Genomic DNA, 26,803 nt, shown 5'->3' on the forward strand with positions numbered 1-26,803 from the left:
ATTCTGACTTTTTTTCTCAGAATTATTCCGACTTTTTTTCTCAGAATTATTCTGACTTTTTTTCTCAGAATTATTCCGACTTTAATCTCGGAATCTTGTTTTTTTTTTTTTTTTTTACCGCTGTGGCCCTAAAACTCCGTCGTACTTTTTCAATGCCGTGGCCCTAAAATTCCGTTGTATAAAAGTTTGTGACCTTTAACGAAGTACAGCACATAAATATTTTAACCATGAATTCAGTTTTTCGGAGACACGACTCGATCTCAGTTGATTCCTTAACTCACCGAAGTGCGCTGTATTTCAATCACAAGTCCTTTAGTGCACACTTCGAATGTAGAAAGCCAATTATTGTCGTGCACTACGTAGGGAGCAGAGCCTTTCTACCGCTCTGGTAGTGAGTGGTAATCGCTGTCAAAATAAAAGCCTTTTCTGAAATCTCTCAACAAAAATTACCACGCGTTTAATTAACATATATTTCAGTATAACTATAGATTATAAAACACACCATATACGATTTTATTGACTAAGAAATCATTCATTAATTTTAAAAATCAATCGCCTAATATCAGGGTGTCCACAAATTATTGCCTACTGCGAATAATCAAAATACGAGGTTTTCAACTGTCCTTTGCAGCTGGAAAATGCTATTTTAGGCAGTTGCTTAATTAATAAAATACTAACAATGAAATGCCTCACAGTTTTGTTTTCCGTTGCGATGTTGGGTCATGTGATATTCTCGGTCAGCTGCTCTGTTCAGGAGAAAGATGGCGATATTCAGTGTGTATGTTGTCAACAAGGCGGGGGGACTCGTTTACCAGTACGATAATTATGTCCCTAGATCAGAGGTGGAGAAGACCTTCAGTTTTCCGTTAGATATATTTTTAAAGATCCACGATGAGAAGGTGGTGGTGTCGTTCGGACAGAGGGACGGAATCCGAGGTAACGTAGACACGCCGTATTTGAATAACATTACTCGAAAAAAAAGACCAGTAAAACTCAGTTAACGTTACGTTTCGGAAGGAAATGTCCAAACTAAATATTTGTACATCATATATAAAATGTAAATTAATATTGTGAATGAGCTCCCCATTTAACCAGTTGAGCCTTTATCCACTGTGAACATGTAAGGAGCATTAAACCTGAGGTAAACGTCTGAATCTGAATGTTTATATAAATGTTTGTCAATTTGGGCATCTTCAAAGCCTGTAACACATGATGAAAACGGAGATGTATTAACAGTTACAATATTAATGTGTAGAGTAGAAAGTTTTCTCTTTCAATAGACACCTGTATGGGATAGATTGAATGTTACTAAGTGTCAATACTTACTAGGATAACATACTAAGTATTGACACTGGGGTGTTACTGTCTTTATCAGATTCAAAAGAAAAACAATGTTTGATAAACATCTAGACACATTGTGTTGATACTATATTAGACTTTAACATTACTCTGCCTTTATTTCTGTGCAGTTGGCCATGCTGTTCTTTCTATAAATGGAGTTGATGTGAACGGAAAATACACAGCAGAAGGGAAAGAAATATTGGAATATTTGAAGGACTCCTCCAATTACCCAGTGTCCATCCGTTTTGGCAGAGCACGCTTGTCCTCAAATGAGAAACTGATGCTGGCTTCAATGTTTCACTCGTAAGTATGTCTCTATACTACACTTTGGCTAAATGCCTGTTGACATCAGCTTGTTAATAGGTGTTTTTTTTTTTTCCTCCTGTAATACAATAGCAGCTCCTGTAGCTTTAGCATTTCTTTGAAGACTTGGTGGCATTCAGCCACAAGAAATAAGAGAGAGTAGGTACTGGTGTTGAATGTTCACAAAAGCTACTTCTAGTCATCCCAAAGGTACTGAATTGAGCTCCATCACTCCAGAGTATGCCATTTTACTTCTCCACAGCCCAGTGTTCAGGGGTAGAGATACATGAATTCCAATATCGTGTTCCTTTACTCATACTGGTAATCGCAAACAAGGCTCCGATACCAACACATCCGGTACCTGCACGTCACTGCGCTAATGAGCTGGCAACTGTATGTAATATGTAATTATTTCACAATCTGTGATGGCAACCCAAGCAATTGGACTGCAGGGAGAACCCAAGAGCAGTGAGTACGCCACACTGGTTTGACTGTTCTTCAACAAGATAGATGTTTCTTTACTCAAAGTGTATTTTCAAAGAGCATTGTTAGTTATCTGATGTGTTTTTTCCTCAAACAAAATTATTTTCTCCACTCGCGAATTTTGAATTGGATACAATGTCATAGATCAGGCTGCTGTTCTAAAATAAACACTATGTCAATAATAATAAACTAAATGCCAATAAATAAACACTCCCAAGTGCGGAACTTTCCAGCCGTTATCGTATAACAGAAACTGTCTTACCAAAGATGCACAACACTGTGCAAATGCATATTAAAAGCTTGTTTCTTCTCATGTAGATAGATACTTTATTAATCCCTGAGGGAAATTCAAATAATTGGTGGTGTAATGTGGAGAAATTCTAAATAAAACAGGCAAGGCAAAGCAAGGCGAGTTTATTTATAGAGCATCTTTCATACAGAAGCAATTCAAAGTGCTTTAAAGAAAAAAAACAGTTAAGTAAAAAGCCAGAATAAAATCATAAAAGTCCAATAAAACAATTACATAAAAAGAGTAAAATGATGAAATTATTAAAACAATTTAAAATGATACAATAAAAGAAAATAAATAAAATGCTGTTACAGAAATAAAAGTGCAGAATATTTTAAACTGAGCTGTAGCTGCTCAAACAGGAATGTTTTAAGCCTTGAAGCTGAAGCTGAAATGTTTAATGGTCTTTTGTGGAAGTCCAGTTAGGAGACCATTACAGTAATCAATGCTAGAAATAAAGGCATGGATAAGTTGCTCCACGTCTGGTTTAGTCAGAAAATCTCTAATCTTACTGATGTTCTTAAGATGGTAAAATGCTGATCTAGTAACCACTTTAATATGAGACTAAAACTGAGATCTGAGTCCATGAATACACCAAGGTTACGAGCCAGTTCTTTAGATTTGAGGGGTCTCGAGTCCAGATACGTAGCCCATCTTTGTCTCTCATTGCTGTTCCCAAATATTATAATCTCAGTTTTATCTTTATTCAGCTGCAGAAAGTTGTGTCCCATCCAGTTAGTGATGTGTTCCAGGCACTTGCTTAATGAGTCAACTGGACCAGAGTCGTCTGCGGACAGGGCCATGTAAATCTGAGTATCATCTGCATAGCTGTGGTAGGACAGCCCATAGTCTTCTAGAATCTGGCCAAGAGGAAGCATATATAGATTAAATAAAAGTGGACCTAGAATACAGGTCACTGGCGTGTTCTCTGAAATATTATTTTCTATTTCTACAAAGTAGTTCCTGCCTTCCAGGTAAGAAACTAACCACTTCAGGCCTTTCCTGAGAGTCCAACCCAGTCTATCTATAAGAATCTTATGGTCAGTGGTATCAAAGATAGCACTAAGGTCGAGAAGTAATAGAAGAGAGAACTTTCCAGCCTCTGTATTTAAGCAAATGTCATTAATGACCTTGATTAGCCTCAGTGCAGTGATTAGACCGGAACCTGGACTGGAATTTGTGTAGGCTACTGTTTATGGACAAGAAACTAGTGATTTGTCTGAAAATTATTTTCTCAATGATTTTGCCAATGAAAGGTAAATTACAAAATTGGTCTGTAGTTACTTATCTGAGATGATTAAAAATTTTCTTTTACAACTGCAGTTTTTAGTGAGCTTGGAAAACCCCCCGACATGAGTGAGGTGTTTACAATGTGGAGTATGTCTGGTGCTGTAGTGTGAAACACACTCTTTAAAAATTTGGTTGGTAGTGTGTGGAGACTGCAAGTGGGTGGTTTGAGATGATTATGTGGTATTCTTATATTCTTAAATTGTTAATGAAGTTCTAGCAGTGCCCTCTGGCAAATGCTATGTAAAATGTATATCAGTGAAATATGTTGCATAACAGGATATACTGTGTTTTTGGTTTTAGGCTATTTGCTATTGGTTCACAGCTGTCCCCAGAGGTTGGCAGTTCAGGTATTGAAATGCTGGAAACAGATGTGTTTAAACTACATTGCTTTCAGACACTCACAGGTAAAAATGATTTGACTTAATATAGTGCTTATGTAAATGGAATCATAATTTAGACAGCTTGTGTATGAAGAGGACCACATGAATTTTGATAGTCATACTTTTAATAGGCATCAAGTTTATCGTGCTGGCAGATCCTCGTCAGTCTGGTATCGATGCACTCCTGAGGAAGATCTATGAAATTTATTCAGACTTCGCTTTAAAGAATCCTTTCTACTCTCTGGAGATGCCCATCAGGTTGGTGATGTGGTGTTTACAAGCCTATATACAGCTGTATAGAAAAGTTTATACACTTATACGATACATTCTGTACAGAGAACAGTCATCTACGTTTTGCAGTGCACAGTTACTGTTTATTTACTGAATCATGTATTTTAGAAAAAAATAAAATCACAAAATACACAGCAAACATTATGTTTCCAGTTTGTTTAATTTAATTTAACAAACAAATGTTAATTGCGCACTAAAGCTTTAGCTGACATAACCGATCTGTGTATTTAGTGTTGTGTAGCTGTGATTGGCTTCACATATCTCTGAGTAAGAATGTTGTAACTCTACCCTTGCTGATTGGTAGCTTTGTATCATTAAAGAGAGACCTTACTCAATGACTAGCTAATGGGTAGGGTTAATGACTAAATGAATATTTAACACTTAAATATATTTTTCTAATACTGTATTTAATCTAGACTCTAAATCCATTCACAAGACACTACTTATTAATCGTGTTGTGTTTTCCTTCAGATGTGAACTCTTTGACCAGAATCTGAAAATTGCCCTGGAAATAGCAGAGAAAGCTGGCACATTCGGACCTGGTTCATGAGCTGGAATGTACTGAATGAAGTCATACTGAGTATGAAGTCATGAACACTTTTATTTAGGTTGAGCAACCAACTATTTGTGTGTATGTGTATGTATAGAAAAGAGAAACATTTAGCTTGGAACTCAATAACTGGATGTTAACAGAGGCAGTAAAAGTCGCTTTCATTTGTTCTGCTATTTCTTCTGTAATGGCAGAAACACCTTTTCTTATTTGTATAACCTGAATTGACATCCCACATCATCTCTCCACTTCATATGAAAGAATATAAAGTCATTAAGAGGTTTACAAATACCTGTAATTTGGATGAAATGTTTTTCACCTCACTTTTCCAATATGATGTTTTTGGACTTCTGAGCACTGTACTGCACCGCAAAAGTGTTCTGTTTCAGTCCGGAAGGTTTCCTGTTTAGTACAAAATGTACATGTTGAAAAATTATAAATTATGAACTTCATAATCAGTGTAACAACTTTTATTATAGTCATAGAAATGTTTTTACAAACCCCATTTCCATAAAATCTTGGCAAAGTGAATGGCAGAATGCAATCATATTTAAACCCTATATTTAAATGTACACCATACAATGACAACAATTCAATTGTTGAAACTGTGCCCAAACACATTTAAAATGAAGCGGAAATGTGCTGTGGACCAACAAATCATAATGTGAAATTCTTCTTGGAAATTATGGTGCATCCTCCGGGTTAAAGAGGAGCAGGACCTTCTGGCTTGTTATAGCTCACAGTGTTTGTGACAGTATGGAGTGCACAGTTAATGCTGAACAATATATAAAAGTTTTGGAGCCACATACTGATGTCCAGATTATGTAATTTTAGTTTATTTTAGCAAGACAATGCCAAGCAGGATTTTGCATGAACTAAAACAGCATTGTGCCACAGTAAACGAGGTGTGCTAAACTGAAAACATCTGGCATTAATATGGCGTCATATCAAAGTCAAATTTAGAGGGCTAAATATTACATTTGCTCTCAAGAGAGGGATATTTACACATGTGAAATGTTAAAACTTATAGATTTATATTTTCCACCTGGTGTTTTGGGCCCTCTACTCTTAACCTTGATGTGATGCCACACTTTATTAAAAAATAATAATAATAATAAATAAATAAAAAGCCCTATAACAGGGATATGAAATGTTGAGCAAGTGAAACCCTGTAGCAAGCAAGAACAGGAAAATATTTATTTTCAAAACTTCAGCAATTGGTCTCCTCAGTTCCCAAACATTTACAGAGCATGGTTAAAAGAAGTGAGGTAAGAAGTGAGTTTTCATTCATTCATTGTCTGTAAGCGCTTATCAAGTTCAGGGTTGGGAATACAACCTGGAGGGGGCGCCAGTCCTTCACAGGGGAACATGCACACAGTCACACACTTTTGAATTGCCAATAAACCTGCCAACATGTGTTTTGGACCGTGGGAGGAAACCCACGTGGACACAGGGAGAACACACCTCACAGACAGTCACCCGGAGCGGGACTCGAACCCACAACCTCCAGGTCCCTGGAGCTGTGTGACACTACCTGCTGCACCACTGTGCCGCCCAAGTATTATTCAGATACAATCAAATTTATCAGTTTCAGTATTTGATATTTACAACATTTTCAATAAGACATGATTTGCATATCATTGCATACTGTTTTATTTACATTTTGCACAGCATCCCAACATCTCTGGAAATGAGGTTTGTATTTTATTTCCCTTAACTATTTGTAAAACGAGGTGTTATTACTGTAACAACATACACATTTATTCATAAAGGTTTATAACAAAATAAGGAGGTAGGACCATGGAGGTTTGGAAAAGCCTCAAATTCCAGTTGGAATTGTTAAACATCTATTTACTAAAATGAAATATATTGTAAAAATACATGATTAGTAAGATCTTTAACTATAATGATTATAAAGTCATAGCAGTACTACACTATCCTCGATTCACTGAGTATCAGCATTTCCAATGTTTTAATTTAAAAATAATTTTTGAAAAAACTTTTTGCAATAAATAATATTGCAGGAATTACACAGCTGTCATTGTACATCTTATAAAAGTAGAATTTGGTTAAAGCAAACAAGAACATTTGTACAAATACCACCCTTCAGAATAAAGAAGAACTGGTCTAGATAGAAATCATAGAGTGTAATTAAACATCCCTGAATATACTTAATGGCATGATTTTATAACACGCTTAAAACTCTGAGTTACAAAAATTTTTAATTTCTAAATACATTTAGTCACAGTCGTACCAATATTTAATATCTTGGGAAGGTTAAAATATTATTAATTTTCAATGCAAATTAATGTACAAATCTTTTCAAGTAACTTTAGACCATTTCTGTTCGTCAACTTGCAATTGTTAACTTAGGGCAAGGGCAACTAAATGTTTCTATATAGTGTCAAAAGACAAATATTTAAAAAGATGTATGTGGTTTTGAACCAACAGGAATACTTTATTTTTGAAAACAAATTAACAGGATGACGTTTCTCCGTTTGGTGAAACTAGTGTTTCAGAAGTAAAACTATCCAGGGGTTTCTGACTGTTGATTTCTGTATCTAATTTAGAATATATTTACAGTCCATCTCCTTCGAGAGTGTGCTCCCACATCAGGTTTGTACGAAAGTCAAGTCCCCACTTTGTTTTGTTCAGAAATCGCTGTGCATGCTTATAAAAAGATAAAGAGTCAGCTTAGTCTTCCTTCTTCAGTGTGCGTCCCATCTTGGTCTGGATATTACGGAGGAGAAAGAAAGTGATGGTTGTGATAGTGCAGGTCATCTCTGCCACCCAGAATGCTGTGTCCCAGCCATGGTGTTTCGCAATGGTGCTGAATGGCAACCCAGAGAGGAAACCTCCAACTGTCAAAAAGAATAAAATATCATCATCATATTGATCTCTTAAAAAACATCAGTGATGGAGCGAAACCTTCCATCTCCAAAATGGTAACTTAACAATAAAATTCTTAACACAGGGTGGGTGTATACAGGAAGATAAGCAAAGGCATACAAGTGAGTAACAATGTATATAATTGTAAGTTTAGTTCCCTGACATGTTTTATTACTGTTTTTGTTGAAAACATTAAAGTTTGGATTTCAAAATCGTACCATTTGCCATCAAGGCAACAATAGCATGTGAAGTCCCGCAGTAGTTGGAAGGAGCGCTCTCGTTGGCAATGACCCCAAACAGAGCAATTGGTCCATAAGAAGAGAAGCCAAAAACAGCACCAAGTGCAAGGATCCAAATCTGTACAGAGGTTGAATTGCACCATTATTAAATATTATCAACATTGCTTATAAAACTCAGAAGAAGTGTAATTTCTCTGGATGTTTGTGACAGTAAATAAAACCATGACCCTCAGTTCAAGTCAAGAAGTCTCTCTGCATTATTTGGGTCTCCTTGTATAACACATTCTGTATGATAAATTAATAAACAAATACAAAATGTTCTTGTTTAAGTGACTGAAATAGTTCAGAACTTACATTAGAGCTGTCCTGTGTAACAGTGGTACGGAAGAGGTACATAGAGACACACATCCCCGCCATCATCCACAGCAGGAGACTGTGACGAGGATTACCATACACACTCAGACCTTGCTGGAGGAAGAAAATCATATTTCATTGCAAAGATTCTGTACTGTCCTCGTTTATTCTATGGTCCAGGAAGCTAACTTACCCTGGCCACTGCTCGGTCAGACAGATATCCAGCTGCTAAACTGCCCAGAAGTCCTCCGATCTCCAGAGCACTCATATAAGAACTGCCTGTGACAAAAAAAAGTTGTTTCACATATTGCTACACTGTTTTCTTTCATCCTTGTGACATAGGAGGATAGCCTTTTAATTCTGTTAGTGCCAAAGTTTCTGATCTTGCTCTGTAAACTACACTACCCATGAGCGCTGACTGGGCTTTGTCTTGAATGAGGAACAGCTGTCCCCAGTCGGTGCAGGCTGTCTTCACTCCAAACACGACAAGGTAACCAAAAGACAGTAACCACAGGTACGGAGACAGGAGGAACTCTTTCAGTGTGCTCTCGTCCCTGCTGGACCCTGGAAAGAGGAACAAGAGAATAGTTCAAAATAATCTGACTCTTGTTTTGAAGCTGTCAAACAGTAACAGGCAGCCCATTATTACAGGGTGACTGCACACAGAATCTATAACACGCATGTTTGTTTTTCACTGGGATGGTCTAATGATCACAAATCATTGGTGATTAAAGTGATTTGTTGACAAAATCCTTATTCAAGATTGGTTTTCCAAATGTGCACTTTTATTTAATTATTTACTTATCGTTTCGCACTGGTGTTCTCCCTGTGTCTGCGTGGGTTTCCTCCGGGTGACTGTCTGTGAGTTGTGTGGTGTGTTCTCCCTGTGTCTGCGTGGGTTTCCTCCGGGTGACTGTCTGTGAGTTGTGTGGTGTGTTCTCCCTGTGCCTGCGTGGGTTTCCTCCGGGTGACTGTCTGTGAGTTGTGTGGTGTGTTCTCCCTTTGTCTGCGTGGGTTTCCTCCGGGTGACTGTCTGTGAGGAGTTGGTGTGTTCTCCCTGTGTCTGCGTGGATTTCCTCCGGGTGACTGTCTGTGAGGAGTGTGGTGTGTTCTCCCTGTGTCTGCGTGGGTTTCCTCCGGGTGACTGTCTGTGAGGAGTGTGGTGTGTTCTCCCTGTGTCTGCGTGGGTTTCCTCCGGGTGACTGTCTGTGAGGAGTGTGGTGTGTTCTCCCTGTGTTTGCGTGGGTTTCCTCCGGGTGACTGTCTGTGAGGAGTTGGTGTGTTCTCCCTGTGTCTGCGTGGATTTCCTCCGGGTGACTGTCTGTGAGGAGTTGGTGTGTTCTCCCTGTGTCTGCGTGGATTTCCTCCGGGTGACTGTCTGTGAGTTGTGTGGTGTGTTCTCCCTGTGTCTGCGTGGGTTTCCTCCGGGTGACTGTCTGTGAGTTGTGTGGTGTGTTCTCCCTCTGCCTGCGTGGGTTTCCTCCGGGTGACTGTCTGTGAGTTGTGTGGTGTGTTCCCCCTGTGTCTGCGTGGGTTTCCTCCGGGTGACTGTCTGTGAGGAGTGTGGTGTGTTCTCCCTGTGTCTGCGTGGGTTTCCTCCGGGTGACTGTCTGTGAGGAGTGTGGTGTGTTCTCCCTGTGTCTGCGTGGGTTTCCTCCGGGTGACTGTCTGTGAGGAGTTGGTGTGTTCTCCCTGTGTCTGCGTGGATTTCCTCCGGGTGACTGTCTGTGAGGAGTTGGTGTGTTCTCCCTGTGTCTGCGTGGATTTCCTCCGGGTGACTGTCTGTGAGGAGTTGGTGTGTTCTCCCTGTGTCTGCGTGGATTTTCTCCGGGTGACTGTCTGTGAGGAGTGTGGTGTGTTCTCCCTGTGTCTGCGTGGGTTTCCTTCGGGTGACTGTCTGTGAGGAGTGTGGTGTGTTCTCCCTGTGTCTGCGTGGGTTTCCTCCGGGTAACTGTCTGTGAGGAGGGTGGTGTGTTCTCTCTATGTCTGCGTGGGTTTCCTCCGTGTACTCCGGTTTCCTCCCACAGTCCAAAAGCATACGTTGGTAGGTGGATTGACGACTCAAAAGTGTCCGTAGGTGTGAGTGTGTGAGTGAATGTGTGAGTGTGTGTGTGTGTTGCCCTGTGAAGGACTGGCGCCCCCTCCAGGGTGTATTCCTGCCTTGCGCCCAATGATTCCACGTAGGCTCTGGACCTACCGCGACCCTGAACTGGATAAGCGCTTCCAGATAATGAATGAATGTTTTGCACTGTAGCCAATTGAGCTAACGAAAAAAATGGAAGCTTGTATCCACATTACGTCAAGGTCTCTCCAAACTATTACCTCAGTGTATACTATGGAGAAGTAGACCTACAGTAATTTTTTATGGAACAGTTTACATAAGTGAGTTTCTAACAAGTAATATGATCCTGATAGATTTTCAAAGTTATTTTTTAGATGAGAAGCACATTTTGAATCTGGCGTGTAACTCTCTCCCTCGCTCATACAGTCACACATTTAATAATAAATTACTCCACAAGTGCGCTGTTCAGTCTTTCACATCAGTGACAATATGGAGGATGTGTCCAAACCCTCTAAAAGTTACTGATTTTTCCTACTGAACCACCTCCTCTCCACCATGACCCAGAAAATAATTTTGTGATGCCACATTAACACCTGTCAAAATACCCAGGGATATGAAAGAAGCTGTTTCAAATCTCCATCTAAACAACTTCAAAAAGAAAATACACCAAAGTATGTAATCCAGATTTTGGAGCGACATCGCTACATGCACGATCAGAGAGTATACAAATATGAAGAACACAAATATACAGCAAGTATAAGCAGGTGTTTAAACATTCACAACACGAATAAATGGCCAGAATTGCTATACATGTGCAGGCTCTGTGCAGCAGCTGTGACTGGCTCTGGAGTATTCGTGTTGTGTCTGGAGTATTAATTGAGAATTGATATAGTCCCAGTTTATCAGTAGTGAACATTGTATTTGAAAGGGATCAGCTGTCACATTTCCCCAATTACTGCTCATTCTCTCTGTTCCTCAGCTCCTTTCCTCTCCTTGATTCCTCCGCCTCAGGAAAAATGGAGCAGTAGCAAAAGTTTTTGAAATCACTGGGTGAATCATATTTGTTCATATTACCCCTACCTCTTGTTTTTAAGTGTTGTCTTTCCTTTGGAACACTTGGAGTTACAAGTAGGGCTGGACAATAATTCGAAAAATATAATAGCAATATAAAATGTTTCAATAACAAGGGTATGATTATATATTTCCATCTATAAAAAAAATATTTGAATTTTTGTGCATATTTATAGAAAACAAATGTCACAACCCTGTTTATAGGACTGTGTTAACCCTCTAAACTCAACCAAAACTCATATCTGCCTTAACCAGATTATAGAGAGTTTTTAGTTTTGCCTCAATGCGTAAACATTGTAACAGCCAGTGGTCTTTATATCTGTTATATCTGTTCATGCATGTCTCATGTGAGGGGCACGACAGTTCAGAGTCCGTTACCGGACAGTGTGAGTGCCCTTGGACACAAAAGAACAGGAATTAGCTTGTACACACACCTTTGCCCGATGGTTGAGTCCAAGAGTTCACACTTGCAAGAGCAGGCCTTTTACTCTTGCAAAACAGGCACAAGGAAAGTACAAAGACCTGTTCATTCTGTTTTTACACTGCTGACAACATGATTATTTTGGTGTCAAATTCTTAACAGGTTTAAGGCAGTGAATATCAGGACAAGGTCATGTAGTCTTATTAATTGCTCACTGCTGAATGCTCATAAAGATTAGCAGGACCTACTGTGCAGGTTGTTTGACAATACTCAATGCAAACATGACACAATGTTTGCAAATGGCCTCTGTAACATCTCACCACAGTAATGTGTGAGAAACATGCCTCTACCTGCTTTGCCCTTCTTCATACTGGCTTCAATATTTGGCAGACCAACATCACGAGGCTCATTGCGGATGACCAGGAGACAGAAGATGGACATGATAACACAGGTCAGGCCAGAGACAGAGAGAGTGGACCTCCAGCTGTAGCTCTGTGCAAGGAGAGTGGCAATGATCGGGCCCAGTCCACCAGCCAAGTTCATACTGCATGACAGCACTGACCACCAAGTCCCAAACTGAGATGGCTCGAACCACTGGAAGAAAGAATATGGACATATGAGGTGTGCTTTAAGTGATTCATTACATCTTTTATTCTCCAGTCAGTTCACTATATAGATACCCTATATAGCACTATTTGGTCAGTAGTGAATGGGCTAATGAGAAAACAAATCGGAAAATAGCAAAGAAAACCAACACCAGTTTAAATACATTAAACAACAAAAGAAAACTGCCCACCAATACTTATATTTTCTAATTTCACATGCTAAAAATTACATTTCATTTGAAATGAAAATCGTTAATATTCGTGTTCTGACAAACAGTGTTTAACAGTTGTATTTTGAGCTGAATCCAACTGTTGCAAAAGTTGCAGTAGCTGCTATGAAATAACATATTTGTGAGTCGAACATTAATCACTGGTAACTCTTTTGTTCTCCTTATCAGAGCAGATGTAACAGCATGGACAAAGGAGGATCAAAGCAGAGGTGTCAGGGGTCAGGTCCCTACCTTCCTTAGTACTTTCCCACATGGGGGCCATCCCAGACCCTGCCCAAGTCCATTCAAGAACCAGAGGGCGGAAAACATAGCCACAGTGGAGGACCAGGAGAACAGCACGTTGATGCCACCCACAATGAAGAGGCCAATGGAGAAAAGCCATCTTGCACTTATCTGATCAGAGAGCACACCACTAATGAACTTGCTGATAGCGTAGGCCAGTGACTGGCTGCTGGTGATAAGACCTACAATGCACAATGATAAAAGAAATTTTCAGACCTGTGGAGAAAGTCATTACATTTCAGAATGTGTCTCTCAGAACCCTCAGAAAGTATGAGGCCGGATATGAGAAAACACAGCTCTCAGACTCTCTCATTTCAGACTGGGTGAACTGAGCCAGGAATTGTTTTTAGAAAGTAGAAATTCAGTTACTGTCTGGATGTACTGTATGGGCAACTACAACAAAAATAAAATCACAAAAAATTACGTAAAGCCTTCGTAGTTAAAAGCACTAACAACCTACTAGAGACTAATGCCCTGTCTGTGTCCTGTACACTGCAATATAAAGACACCAGTGTGATTACATTCAGTGGAACAGAACGTTCAGTAGATGGATATTTAAAGAACCAAGTAAATGTGCAGAACATCTTTAAATATAAAGAACCTCTGTATAATCTAATGTTCCAGTATGAACACTAAAATTGAACCTATAAATAATATGAATGTTCACATTTCAAAGCCAAAAATATGTGTATAAAAACATCAGTTGAAATCAGCACAAGGAATGAGAGTTCCTCTTACCCAAGTCGTCCTTATCCAATGTGATCTCTTGCATTAAGGAAGGCATCACAAATGAAAACGTCTTCCTGTTGAAGTAATACAACGTGTAACCAACAAACATGGCCAGAAATATAGTGGTCCGATAGTAGCCATATCCATTCTTCGCCATGGTTCTTCTGAATTATCCACAAAAGCTGTCAGAGGAGTCTTCAGGACCAATTTCAGCTGAGTACAGAGACAGTGCTCAAACCCAGCAGCACGGGGATATGAACTTTGCATCAGGATCCAGTGAGTAGCATAGAGCCGGCAGAATGCGAAGAAAATGCTGTAATCAATAATGAGGTTAATGGTCAACCTGGAGGTGTTCTCAGTCTTGTTGCTGCTTTTAAAGGAACAGTTGACTGATTAAAATGTACATTGTAATAGCAGAAAGACTATGTAACTAACACACACAGGACTGTACTCTCTTACACTTTGACACTTTACACTTGGCAATTAAAACATTCTCACCGCTTGGTTTAGGTCCTAAATGTAAGCATAGGATGATATAAGGGGGAACCTCAGCTCAAGATTTTAATGATTCACCCTGAAGTCCAATTTGGCCTCTATCCCAGCCACAGGATTGGTCTGATCACAGTGGGTGTGACACAGAGGAGAAGATAGCAGGAATGATAGGATTTAGTTAAGGCACTGGCTCAAAGGTTTGTTAACTGGTGGCTTATGCCCACATACATACAAACATATTTATAATATCTCTTTTTCGGTCTTGCGCTTGTACGAGAGGATCAGACACATCAGTGCTGCTTGGGTTTTTGAAACAATGCCCACTCACTGGCCTCTTTTTTGGCTTCTCATACAGTCAGAGACGGTAGCTCATCTGTTGCTGCACAGTTTGTGTTATTCATCATGTATTCCTTCGTCTGTGGTGACAGGACTCTGGATGTTTTTTTTGTTGTTTTTTTAGACTGTTCTCAGTCCAGCAGCATTAGTGAGGCTTAAAGCAGAAAATCTCTGCTCCGCCGCTGGACGTCACTGTACGTGGCCAAGCAATGAATGGTCACCCACACAGCTGTCAACACCAGCTGATGAAGTAAATCTCTCGCTATACTGAGTGTGCCAGCAGTTAAAGCACAGAGACCCTATTTATAATAACTTTACTTAGCGAAAACCATACATTTCAATGTGTTGTGTACTTAGGATGCGGCTACTTCCGTGAAGAGAAAGTTACCTTAAAGTTGGCCACATCAGCAACCTCAGCTCCTGGAGTCCCGATAATTCGAGACGTACTACACGATAAAAGTCCTTGTCATGTTTGTAATATTGTTATCATTAGTAGTAGTAGTGGTATGGCTCTATAAAATAAATCAGAGAACAGCAGCTCCCTCCGGTGATATTCGAAGTTTTCAGTCTCTTTTCCAAAGGCCAGGTGCATCATGGTTAATGTAGTTCATTGGTCATTCCTTGCAGCTAATACTGCCACTGTACATATAGAAGACTCGGGTTGCTCATGTAGCCTAGTGTGCATTTTCTGAAGACAATAAATTAATCTTACTCTTTGTATAGGGTACAAATGTACAGTTGTAATTCTGTAACATTCCTTGGAGCTGAATATTGAGGCATGTCCTCCCCAATGGAGCATCATGAGTTCAGTGTGTATCATGGCCCTATGTTGGATGAACAGAAGGACCTCCAGATTATTTTTTCTAATAATGAAATGTGAGAGCAAGATAACTTGCTTTAAACTTTTTCGGCTTAAATCGTGAATCGGTTGAATGAATCGATTGATTCAGTCGTAAGGACCGAGCTAGCAAACAGCTAGAAAGAACCGATTCAGAAAAATGATTCAAATTTCTTATCCGTTCTGACTGATTCCTGAAAACGCGTTTGCTGGTTGGACACTTTAATGTGAATTGAACAAAAGGTCATCAGCCCGAATGAGCTAAATATGGAAAGAAAAAATATACAGTAAAAACGAGAATAATAATAAATGCAGTTATCAAATAAAATGTATCAATGCTCTGAGCAGTCACCACCCAGATAGCAAGGTGATGTTGATACAATGTTGAAAACTGGCATTTTGTTAAAAAAAACAACAACCCCAGTGGTCCACCAACAGTTATATTCATATTAATAATATGCATATTCATAAATAAATTTATTTACACTCAAAATATTTTGTTCTGAAGAACAGGTTTTTAATAAATATCGTATAAACAGAAGAAAAGCTTTTAAAATGTTGATGTAAGAGTTACTGTCGTGTGTTAATATGTCCTCCTTGCTGCCATCTAGTGTGTCTGCCTTATATTGCATTATTAGTTAGTTTCTGTTTATTGTACTGTGTACATCACCTAGTTTAGACTTCTAGCGTAAGACCCTTAAGACGTTCGTCTTGATTAACATTAGTGTTTTGTATTAAATATATTAATAAAACTATTAAAGGACAATGGTGTCATTCTATCAACGAATTACAATGGTGATACATTGCAATTAGTGGTTCAGTTATGTTTATATGTAAGATCTAATATATATATATATATATAGTGGATGTGGGAGGAGCTAAAAACACCAACTGAGTCATAAATGCACAAAACTGGACTGAACTAGATTAAGCACGAATTTGCAGCCTAGGTGCCATCGTTGAAGAGATATAGGCCAAAATACAAAACGTTGCTCACTAGCGTCACCACTAGGCTGATTGGGGTAACTTCACTTGCCTGAGTAGTGAGTATATGCAGCTGGCACCGCCTAAGCCACGGGTTTGTCCACTGCAAGACACCGTAGAAAACGCAAATAAGAAAGTAAAGCTGAGAAAATACAAGGGAAGCAGTAGTGTGACTGTGCACACACACACTCACACACACACACACACACAGACGGAAACAAAAGAGGGAAAAAGAAAAATGGGAGATTACATGTGAATCCCATTTCTTAATTTTACCATTACCCCTTGTTTTTAGTTCATCAAGAGCACACAACGCAAGGCTCCCGTGGCACTCTGCAGCAGTATCAAAACTTTTGGCCTTTAACGTTAAATTGAATGCTTCATGCCTTAAAAAGCATTCCACAATCACATATTATCTCCACTCCTAACTCTCTGTGATATGAAGCTGAGTTCAGCAGCTTATTTTGCTTCTTTTTGTTCAAAACTTCACATTTTGCAGTAGCCACAGGTGCTAGAATGTAATAAGGCAATTATAGCGCTTTTCTTGAAGCATGCCTCTGATAATAATATCAGTTTAAAGTGGTATACAGCCCTATGCCTCGCCCCTACCCCAGATTCTAAGAGACAGATTTTCTAACTTTCTCAGAGGATAATAGCTCAGACCCTTGTGCAGAGATCCGAAACTGTAACTGTATTCCTTTTGTCGTCCTCCCCCCCTTCTCAAATTACACCACACTCGTGTGTACAACCCCTATTTAAGAAAAGCAATATTTTAGTTGTTGCCCATCCAAAAAGGACAACCCAGTAAAGCCTCTGAAATAACATTTTAATCTTTGGGTGAGTCAGACATTACAAAAGAAGTAGAACATTTTCACACTGAGCTTTTATTTTTTAAATTTAAAGTAAAAACAACAATTGTTTTGGAATTCCTATCCTCACGTTGTGGGAAATTCCCAAAATGGTACAGCTGTTCTCATTTTGTCCTGTTCCAGCCCCCCAGGTGCACCAGAGTTAACCCTTTCATGGACTTATTGTTCCTCACAGAAGCTGGAGATACTTGATACCTGCTCAGACAATAATCTGTTCCTCTTTTTCAGCGAACACAAAAAGCTTGTATCTCCCAAGCTACACACGCTTTCTGTGAGGAAACACATGTGCCAGTTTAAAAACACATTCAGGATCCATTAATAGCTGGAACGTTTCAGGTTCAGTAGGAGGGTCTACAGCACCATCAGGATTCATCTGCAGAAGATGGACAGATCCCTCTTTATCCTTCGACTCTTCTGCTGGAGTAGTAAGAATATGATTACCTTTCTTTCCATTGCAGGCTTTTTTTTCTTAAAATATGTAAATCTTCTCTAACCATTAGGTCATGGCTGCCCTGAGAACAAAGAATAATAAGAAATACAATCAGATCAATTTCAATAGGGTTCTACACACGGTGTGCTTTAACCCTTATGACCTCTTTTCTAAATTGGATTTTACTTTGTTAAAGAGGTAAAAGTATTGACTGCATCTTTAATGAATGTGAAAGCCTATAGTGTTTCGTATTCATACTTTATAACAACTGGAGTACCCTTCATACACACTGAGCTGTGGTCAGTAAAGAGTTAATAACCAAAGTAGAGGAGGTTGTTTTGATGTAAAGGTGTTTATTTCTAAACTGCCATATTTCTAAACTTGTTTACAAAGGACCCTGAAATGGTTTCTGATCCTGAGGCAGTATCAACAGCTTAAACATGAGAGTTTAAAGGTGCAATCAGTCATTTCCCTATAATTGTTTTTCACATCATGACACAGCTGTTAATCTGATACCTAGTGCGCTGTGCTACACCTTGTTTACACCAAACAATCACCGGTTCAGGAACTGGATTAATCAAATTTAAAGGAACACTAAGTAATATGTTTGCCTTAACATTACAGCTTCAATATAATTATGATGGTCCACTGAGCTGTAATAGTGAGAATAAAGCATCTGTTGTTGCTGCTCTGGGCTCAGCACTGCAGTAACTGTACTATGTAACCTTTGGTGGAGGGTAGGATCCCCCAGGTTTTAGGTGTCAGCACATTGTGATGTGTATGTTTTGACAGGTTTGTGGCTGGTGGGCCTCAGTTTCCCTCATCAGTTTCACTTTGTGAAAGAGTTTAAAAGCTGGACCGAAGCTCAGAGCATCTGCAGAAAGAAATACACCGACCTGGCCACTGTGGACGACATGGAGGACATGAGGAGGCTGCTGGAGTCTGTCAACGGCACTTACAATGGCTCTGTGTGGCTCGGACTTTACGACGACATAGAGAAAAGCTGGAGGTGGTCTCTAGAAGACCCTGAGTTCTACAAGGAGGGAGAAAAAGACTTCAGGAACTGGGTCACCACCCAGTCCAACGTTTTCCAGCGGGAGCCAGTGTGTGTCATGTTCAAAGACGGAGTGTGGCACTTCTTCCCGTGTGAAACCCAACTCTCCTTTGTGTGCTTTGATGGTGAGCAGGTCAATTGTTCTGGTTTCTGGGTCATTTTGTGAACGAATCTTTATCCACAACTCTCAGGATGAGTAGGAGTGGGGTTTGGGAAGTTGTCAGTACAAAGGCTTCTCCAGACCAATCTGATTGGTCAAAGGCCTGGCTGGAGGTGTGAAATGAAAGCTTAGAATGCTGCCCTCTTGTGGCCGATATGTGTTATTTCATGATCATATGACGTTTACCTGGATTGATTTTTTTGTTCCATATAGTTCGCCACTTCTGGTTTTTGTATTTCTTTGTTGAGGTTTATTCTTAATTAAGAAATATAGTGGATTATAATGGATAGGAAGGTTGTAGGGCTTGTTAGTTTCAGGGTAATCTCAGGAATTCTGTGATGCCATGTTTATGAACCCAAGTTGTGTAAATACAGATATATTTAAGAATTAAAAAAATGTGTGGAAATCATTGGTTTTTTACAATAAACAGAAATCAGAACATGATGCATATGCTCTGTTTGTGTTTTTGTTGCTTGCTGCAGTTGAGTGGTCACAAAGCAGTTAAAAAAGGGTTAGACCTTAGCTGAACACCTGACATGAACAGAAAATTACAACAAACCTTATCATATTTTGAATTAATGCTTGTTGTTCACTTCAGAGAGAGAAAATGCCATGGAGGGTTTGGTTCTGATATCCGAGCCTGAACAGAACTGGACAGAAGCTCGTCAATACTGCAGACAGCACCACACTGACCTGGCTAGCATCAGGAACCACAAGGAGAACAGCAGACTTGCCAGAATTTTGCGATCTAATTTTGTGTGGATTGGGCTACATAGAACCAGAATGTGGTCAGACCAAAGTAATTCATCTTTCAGGTACTGGAAAACAGAAGCCCCATACATGAACTTGAAGCACTTGGATCCATCCTGCACTGCTGTGTCCTTTGATGACGTGGGGAGATGGACTGACGAAAACTGTGACATCACACTCCCATTCATCTGCTACACAGGTGAGCCAGTGGCTTCCTGGACAGAGGTTAAGTCTGGTTCAGAACTGTGCAGCGTTCTGAAGTGAGATCCTCAGCTGATAGGAAAGCATCATCCAGGTCTCGGCTTAAACCTAGTCTGGGAAACGGACCTAGAGTGGCACTTTTTCTATTGCATGGTACCTACTTGGCTTGGCTCGGCTCGGCATTACCCATATTTTGGGACATTGAAATGTAGTCAATGATGGCGAAGAACCCTGTCTCTAATGGGAACAGAGAGTTGTGTAAATTACATCAACGGTGGCAGGAATGTTAAGGTTAAAGTTAAGGTTTACTCATCATATTCGCATGTTTACTCATGTTGTTCTTGTTTGTGGGACTGAACACAGCTCTGTGCTCCTGTTCAGACAGATCAATAAGAGTTTTTTTTTTTTTGTTACTTGTTGCATAGTCGCTGGAGTCTTTTGTTGGTCACAATTCAAAGGAGCGTTTGAACCTCTTCAAGAAAACAACGTGTATATTTAGGAGCTGCTGCTGTGAGTCGGATAAAACCAAATATGATCTCTGCTGTAGATTGGGGATTGGACAGATGTCTAAAGTGTAAAGTGACAGCTCCCACTGGCTGATCAGCACTTTGCAAGGTTTACACAGCACGTTTAATCCATATTCTGCTTGTGTAAACAAGCAGGTAAAAAAACATGCCTGGTTCTACGTACGCTACGTACTATATTTATTTAATGAAAAATAATAAAATTAGAGAAGAGCTGAGCCAAGTCGAGTAGGTGCCGTGCAGTGGAAAAGCACCATTAGCAAGGGTCTTCATTAGGGATTAAGTTGGACTGAGATTTGTGGTCTATCCCAAGTAGGCATTGAAAATGTAGGCAGCTGTTTAAGTCGGCAGCATTCTCACCTCATCTTCATAAGGCAGATTACTGAGGTGCTCTAGTGAGACAGCCATTGTGTCACGGCGCACACTGTTTATTTAGCTCAACTGCTAGAGTCGCATCAGTGTTTCAGCGCTACAGATTGTACTCTTCCCATATTTAATTGTGATTTGAAAAATATTGGGACAGCCCAATGTCAGAAGTGCACACTATGATGTATATGTAGACAGCTCGCCAGGTTTTTGGACAGACCTCTGGGGCCTCATTTATAAAACTCTGTGTGGATTCTGCAGTGAAAGTGTATGCTCCCACAAAAGCCAGAAAACAGCGTGAGTTTCAAAGTACTACAATAGAAATATTACAGTGAGAGCACAATAGACTAGAATAATATAAAAGAAGTAATTTGAGTAAAAAATGAATGAATGGAATAAAACAAGTACAAATAAATTAGACTGAGCTAGACAAACAATGACATTTTAAATATGCAGAATATATATATATTTATATATATATAAAGCTATTTTAATGTGTCAATCTTCATTAATTCTTCTTTAATCTTCGGTTTTGTTATATTTATGCATTATGAACTTATACGTGTGAGCAAGGCTTGTGCATTTACTTGCAATTCTTTATTTTACCACATGATGTCACCAATTTGCGATCTCTGATCTCTTGATCTCAAAACTTGCTCATTTTTCCGCATTGTATTTTCTTATAAATCACAGTTTTATGTGCTAATGCTGCCCTCTAGTGGACAAGCTTCTATAAACCTCATGCTTGATAAATCGAGAGACCTGTGAATTAGGGTGAGTTAAAGGCAACGTAGAGGATTCTGGAGATCTACTGTTCTCACAGCAAACAGGAGCTCTGAATCTTTTAAGGTGGAACATAAACTTGCCCATGAACAGGCGACAGACAGTTTCATACTTGTCTGTAAGTTTATATTCATTATTTGAAATACCACAGAAACTCGTTTGGAACTCGAGCTGTTTAGTTTTGTAGCACTTCTGGTCTGTGTTCACTCTGGTGTCAGTTGCTCCTTAAGAAATGTAAGTGCCCAGACAGTGAGCATATATCAGTCCACTGGCATAAAAAAGCTGGCACACCACTGACTGTAGCCCACTGCTGGTCCACCATCGGACCACTCAGATTACTGTCCTGTACAGGATAGAACTCATTTATAATCTCCTCACACAGATTTTACATTCACAGAGACTTTTATTCTGGAAAACACACTAACACAAATATTACCAACAACTGTGAGGGATATAATAATGAGTATAAACCTGATATTAAATGATTAAATGATAAAAATGTTGACACTGTGCTGGATTATAATTATTTACTAATCTTATTTATAAAGAATAACAAAACAAACCAAATGAAGGAAAAAAATGTAAATTGGACTGTGAATGGAAAAGTGCTAAAATGTGGCATTTTGTCTAAAACTCTGTTTAATCACCAGTGGTCCGCCCTGTCTCAGTGGGACAACAGTGGTCCGCCGTCTCCTTGCTCTCAGGGTGGAACAGCAATAGAAATTCAGTGTTACCCACCCGTGTCAAACCAAGTCAAGTCAAAGTTTTTTCTAAAGCACTTTTAAAAGACCCCAGAGGCCTGCCAGAGTGCTGTACATTTTAAAACTGTGAAGGACTTGAGATATAGAAATAAATAAAATATAATTAAGGCACTGTGAAGCAGAAACAGAGCAACATCCTCACCTCTTTGAATTCTTTTCAACTTTCTGAGACCTTTCCACCATCCAGATGCCATTTCTCAGCTGCATCTGCGCCTGTGACGCAGTGAGAGAAGGCCTGAGCCAGTTTGGACTGAGACACTAAGTTCTTTCCCTTTTACTGAGCCAGGGCTGCATGAAAACACTGGACCTTTTGCAACATGCAAAAAGCCCGGAGAACTAGCAAATGGTGGGGAAATATTCTCTGCAATTTACAAAAAGTTGACTGGATTAAGATCCAGAACGTCACCTTTAAAATGTCCAGAGTACTAGATGAAACAAAGCAGGACAGAAGTCTGGGCTCACAGGACATTAGGAAAATGTGTCCCTATCCAGAATAAAGTGACTAATGTTAGGGCTCTAAAATATTGTCTTTAATTTGTCACAGATGCTTGTCACAAAAGAACAATTTTTCTTTTGTTTTCTTCAGCTTTGTCTGGCATCCCCCATCAGTACTATTTTGTCCAGGCTTCTAAGAACTGGACAGACGCTCAGAGATTCTGCAGAAGGTATTACACTGACCTGGCCACCGTGGATGGAATAAAAGACATGAAAAGCTTGCTGGAGACAGCCAATGGCACTTACCATGGATCTGCATGGATTGGACTTTTCGATGACCTCAAAACCAGCTGGCAGTGGTCCCTGGAAGACCCTCAGTTCTACAAGGAGGGAGAGAGGGACTTCAGGAAATGGTTTGAGCACCCTCTAAATGAAAACGGAACGGATTTTTGTGCACTGATGTTAATCCAAAACCAGCCACTTTACGAGGGACAGTGGATCGATCGATCTTGTGAAGAAAGACATCAGTTTGTTTGCTACAATGGTAAGATAGCGCACTGTCTAGAGCCTTTCGTGTTTATGTTGAACTTTCCCACTGTTTCTGACCAAGATCTGACCATCTAATTGCAGAAAACAGCACCACCCCTGGAACCTATGTCCCTATTTCTGAACCCAAAACCTGGACAGAAGCTCAGAGTTACTGCAGGGAGCACTTCGTAGACTTGGCCAGTGTCAGGAACCAACAGGAGAACATGGACATCTTCACCAAAACATCAGAAAACATCATCATCAACTTTTCAGATGGGTTGTGGCCCGTTTGGATCGGACTGTACAGAACAAAGACGTGGTCTGACAAGAGTAACTCATCCTTCACTTACTGGATGGAGGGAGAACCGGACAATGGGAGAAACTCTGTGGATGATCTCCTGGATCAGCACTGCACCGTGGTGTCCTTGGGTCACTGGGGACAGTGGTCGGACGAGAACTGTTTGTCCACTTTTCCTTTCATCTGCTACAGTCGTGAGTTCAAACCTATTTAATAATAAATAAATAATAATAACACATAATAGCAACTTTCTTAGTTCAAACACACTTTATCTCAAGTTTTTTTTCCTTGAAAATTAAAATCAGTATCAGTTTGTCACCTCTTTTAAAATGCCACTGGACTCAACATGCTCTGAGGGCAACACTAATTCTGTTACCTTAGTCAGCTACTGATAGTTTTCAGTTTAACACGCCTACCTCGCTGGTCTGTTTGTTGTGCCGTGCTGTGTCTGACCCACTCAGCACAACACACACTAACTGCAGCACTGAGAATAATCAGACACCCAAAACTTACCTGCTCTGTGCTGGTGCTTTTCTGAGAAACAAAGCATGAAAGATTGAGGTTGAAATCTTTGCAGATTTACACTTGCTGCAGCTACGGTGTTGCTAGCGTTAGCATTAGCTAACATCAGAGAGACTGCAGTACCCAGTGTTTATATAATTATTTTTTTTCCTTTAGAAGTAAACATTCAGATTTTGCAGAAACTCTGTACAATTATTTAATTATTGACTGGTGTGATCTAAAGAACTATAAAATTGTTTTACTGTTTTTATTCTTTTTTTTAATTATTTTTTTTACAGTGAATTCTACAGCTGAACCTCTGCCTGCTCCAGGCCCTACATTAGGTAGATGCTCCTCCACTCAGCATCACTCTAAAAAAAGTGTCTTATAATTCTATTTATTTATTTATTTATTTATTTATTACAACCCCACAGAGGAACCTCCAGCAACATCAGACCCCGCCCCATCTACAAAACGAGGTGTGTGAGATGTTTTTAATGCCTTTTTTTATTCTTGTGCAGGACTTTCAAATTGTATAAATGTCGCTCTAGAAACAAAAATAATGAATTAAATAATGAGTCATCCCTTATCCCCCATAGACCATAGACCAGGTTTGTGTTAGAGCCACCTTCTTATCAAACACATCTCCAGAACTTGAACAATGTTCACAATTTTTATCCAGTATAGTTTTAGTAAAACTCAGAGAAGGTTTTTTTTAACCATTTACTAGGTCTCCTCCTTTCCGAGTGCACGGCTTGGGTTTTCTAGCTCTGTGCTGCTGGTTGAGCCACATCAGAGAATCAACATTTGGACAGTAGGGAGACCTCCAAAAGTTAAAAAGCATTTAAAGGAAATTGCTGTTACGGTTACATTACTTAAGGTGGATCTGACACCTTACAAATAAATATCAACCACAAACAAACCATACTTGGGTTCTTACTCAAATGTACTGTTCCACCTTAAGTTGCACTAGTTTACATTACTTAAAGTGGAAAGGACTTAAAATTAATTCAGAACACAAATGGCATGAGCAGAGTTTGTTTTTCTGTGAGAACAGTAGTTCTTTAAAATCATCTAAGTTGTCTTAAATAGGAGATGTGACAGTGCTGTTCTATTCACTGCCTTCAGGTGGTGCTCTCATTCTCATTTACTAAAACTATTTCAACCATGGCTGCCTACTTAGAATGAACTAGCCCATCCCCCACATTGGGCTGAGGGACAGGGTCTGCAATGCTTAGTCATGAACTTTAACAGCTCTGCTCTGTTTTATTGGGTTCTGCAGGCGATGCTCACACAGCCGTGGCTGTGATTGGCCTGAGAGCACAGGTCAGCTCTCAAAAGGACCAATCAGAAGCTGAAATAGAGAAACTGCTTGTAATGAAGGTGAGGAACAATGAAAAGTACAGCTCTAAAAGAAAAAAGGGTAGATATTATTTACCAAGATAAACAGTAACAATTTCTCTCTCTCTCTCTCTCTCTCTCTCTCTCTCTCTCTCTCTCTCTCTCTGTAGCTTCAGGAGGAATTGCTTCGTCGTGGGATTCCACATAAATTCACGTTGCGTGTGAAAAGCATTCATAAAATTATTTTGTGACACAAAAGTGTAAGTGTGTATCATAATATAGTTTCCTCAGATGGTATGTTGCATGTAGGAGACCCCAAGATATGGATTGAATTTCATTTTCATTCATTAATGAACTTTAAAATCCACCGTAAACTAGAAGGGTTGTGCTTTCTGGCCATGTGCCACATGTGCTATCCATGGGTTGCATGTAATGACCCTGTGTATATTAGCCAACCTATTGATCAGAAACTCTTGTCCTGTAGTGCCAAGACTTACCAAATTGAAATATGTTTGTTTATAAGTGTAAGAACACTGCATGATCCGAATCCAATGCTTCTGTGACCTTCTTAAATTACCCTTGTCCTATTCAACCAATTAAGCTGTAGGCAATGACCACTATTTGTCAATAACCTATGAGGTCATAATTCCTTGACCTCTGGGCTTAGGCTCCAAAAGTGAGGAGCGAGGTCAGGGGGTCAGAAGGGACGACATACTTGAAGGTCCGTTTTTCTAGGCGTTTATGGAAAAATATCACTAAGTTGTCTAGTGAATTTTGACCTTTGGGCTTAAGTTCACCAAATTGAAATTGAAATTGTTTAAGCCAAAATCTGACTCTGAGACATATCCATGATTTCCCAGGCAAGGGAAAGTACTTGAAAATCCAGGCTTATGGTCACAGGTCAACATATGGGGTCATAACTCCTCGACCTTAGATCCAATGGTCACCCAATCAAAATAAGTTGCTCAGAACGCCTGGCAGACCAACAAATCCAAATACCTTGCATTCCGTCGCAGTGTGACTATGATCAGTTTCCAAAAATGGTGCTGTAGTGGTGTAGACCAGCCAAGACTGGACTCTTAGACAGGAGAGCCAAGCCAAGACACTTAGACAGGAGATACACAAGTGCTGTTTAGTCTGTTAATGAAAAATATTGTTTATTTGTCCATGGGACACATTGGTAATAAAACTGAACTTTCAACCTGGACTGTACGAAAGCGTTAATTGACTGTTCAACCAACTGTGCAGCCAAGCCCTACTGGTTTTTCTAGAACCTAGATGGTTCTCAAACCACCTACAGGTGGCTTATATTTATTTGAAGTACAGTATTACTGAACCCTATG

The 26,803-nt window shown here is 39.7% G+C and overlaps 4 protein-coding genes across 6 annotated transcripts; 3 read left to right on the forward strand and 1 right to left on the reverse strand.

The window, feature by feature from the left end:
- Positions 1-720: 720 nt before the first annotated feature.
- On the forward strand, positions 721-6,095 carry trappc4 (trafficking protein particle complex subunit 4). Its single transcript, XM_066666182.1, has 5 exons — positions 721-936; positions 1,470-1,644; positions 4,007-4,110; positions 4,218-4,344; positions 4,849-6,095. Exons 1-5 carry the CDS (start codon positions 762-764, stop codon positions 4,925-4,927), a joined length of 660 nt encoding a protein of 219 aa, XP_066522279.1. The 5' UTR covers positions 721-761; the 3' UTR covers positions 4,928-6,095.
- Positions 6,096-6,689: 594 nt separating this feature from the next.
- Positions 6,690-15,192, reverse strand: slc37a4a (solute carrier family 37 member 4a). Of its 3 annotated transcripts, none has more exons than XM_066666170.1 (9): positions 15,026-15,192; positions 13,819-14,122; positions 13,030-13,262; positions 12,314-12,557; positions 8,815-8,973; positions 8,603-8,688; positions 8,410-8,523; positions 8,035-8,173; positions 6,690-7,788 (listed from the first exon to the last, which is right to left on the reverse strand). In XM_066666170.1, exons 2-9 carry the CDS (start codon positions 13,964-13,966, stop codon positions 7,622-7,624), a joined length of 1,290 nt encoding a protein of 429 aa, XP_066522267.1. In that variant the 5' UTR covers positions 13,967-14,122; positions 15,026-15,192; the 3' UTR covers positions 6,690-7,621. The 3 variants fall into 3 exon arrangements, with proteins under 3 accessions (XP_066522267.1, XP_066522251.1, XP_066522260.1); XM_066666154.1 differs by lacking the exon at positions 15,026-15,192 and adding an exon at positions 14,308-14,422; XM_066666163.1 differs by lacking the exon at positions 15,026-15,192 and having other exon boundaries at positions 13,819-14,301.
- Positions 15,193-17,348: 2,156 nt separating this feature from the next.
- On the forward strand, positions 17,349-19,578 carry LOC136709413 (P-selectin-like). The gene is made up of 2 exons (XM_066684637.1): positions 17,349-17,753; positions 18,551-19,578. Exons 1-2 carry the CDS (start codon positions 17,711-17,713, stop codon positions 18,976-18,978), a joined length of 471 nt encoding a protein of 156 aa, XP_066540734.1. The 5' UTR covers positions 17,349-17,710; the 3' UTR covers positions 18,979-19,578.
- A 5-nt stretch (positions 19,579-19,583) lies between these two features.
- Positions 19,584-25,724, forward strand: LOC136670817 (macrophage mannose receptor 1-like). The gene is made up of 7 exons (XM_066646871.1): positions 19,584-19,921; positions 22,944-23,336; positions 23,423-23,812; positions 24,419-24,463; positions 24,554-24,598; positions 25,402-25,502; positions 25,631-25,724. The coding sequence occupies exons 1-7, from the start codon at positions 19,585-19,587 to the stop codon at positions 25,709-25,711; spliced, it is 1,392 nt and encodes a 463-aa protein (XP_066502968.1). The 5' UTR covers position 19,584; the 3' UTR covers positions 25,712-25,724.
- Positions 25,725-26,803: the final 1,079 nt, after the last annotated feature.

Source organism: Hoplias malabaricus, chromosome 1 (genome assembly GCF_029633855.1).
Source record: "Hoplias malabaricus isolate fHopMal1 chromosome 1, fHopMal1.hap1, whole genome shotgun sequence".
Classification (NCBI taxonomy): domain Eukaryota; kingdom Metazoa; phylum Chordata; class Actinopteri; order Characiformes; family Erythrinidae; genus Hoplias; species Hoplias malabaricus.

What these genes read in the sequence shown, in the direction of transcription:
- LOC136670817 (XM_066646871.1), top strand. Translation starts at nt 19,585, where the DNA reads ATGGAGGGTTTGGTTCTGATATCCGAGCCTGAACAGAACTGGACAGAA. An exon ending in CCCATTCATCTGCTACACAG is followed by an intron (nt 19,922 to 22,943) that starts GTGAGCCAGTGG and finishes TGTTTTCTTCAG; the next exon opens with CTTTGTCTGGCATCCCCCAT. An exon ending in AGAAACTGCTTGTAATGAAG is followed by an intron (nt 25,503 to 25,630) that starts GTGAGGAACAAT and finishes CTCTCTCTGTAG; the next exon opens with CTTCAGGAGGAATTGCTTCG.
- trappc4 (XM_066666182.1), top strand. Translation starts at nt 762, where the DNA reads ATGGCGATATTCAGTGTGTATGTTGTCAACAAGGCGGGGGGACTCGTT. An exon ending in CTGGCTTCAATGTTTCACTC is followed by an intron (nt 1,645 to 4,006) that starts GTAAGTATGTCT and finishes TTTTGGTTTTAG; the next exon opens with GCTATTTGCTATTGGTTCAC. An exon ending in TCTCTGGAGATGCCCATCAG is followed by an intron (nt 4,345 to 4,848) that starts GTTGGTGATGTG and finishes GTTTTCCTTCAG; the next exon opens with ATGTGAACTCTTTGACCAGA.
- slc37a4a (XM_066666170.1), bottom strand. Translation starts at nt 13,966, where the DNA reads ATGGCGAAGAATGGATATGGCTACTATCGGACCACTATATTTCTGGCC. An exon ending in ATTGGATAAGGACGACTTGG is followed by an intron (nt 13,263 to 13,818) that starts GTAAGAGGAACT and finishes TGTGCATTGTAG; the next exon opens with GTCTTATCACCAGCAGCCAG. An exon ending in AGCCCAGTCAGCGCTCATGG is followed by an intron (nt 8,689 to 8,814) that starts GTAGTGTAGTTT and finishes TTTTTGTCACAG; the next exon opens with GCAGTTCTTATATGAGTGCT.
- LOC136709413 (XM_066684637.1), top strand. Translation starts at nt 17,711, where the DNA reads ATGGACAGATCCCTCTTTATCCTTCGACTCTTCTGCTGGAGTA. An exon ending in TCGACTCTTCTGCTGGAGTA is followed by an intron (nt 17,754 to 18,550) that starts GTAAGAATATGA and finishes ATGTTTTGACAG; the next exon opens with GTTTGTGGCTGGTGGGCCTC.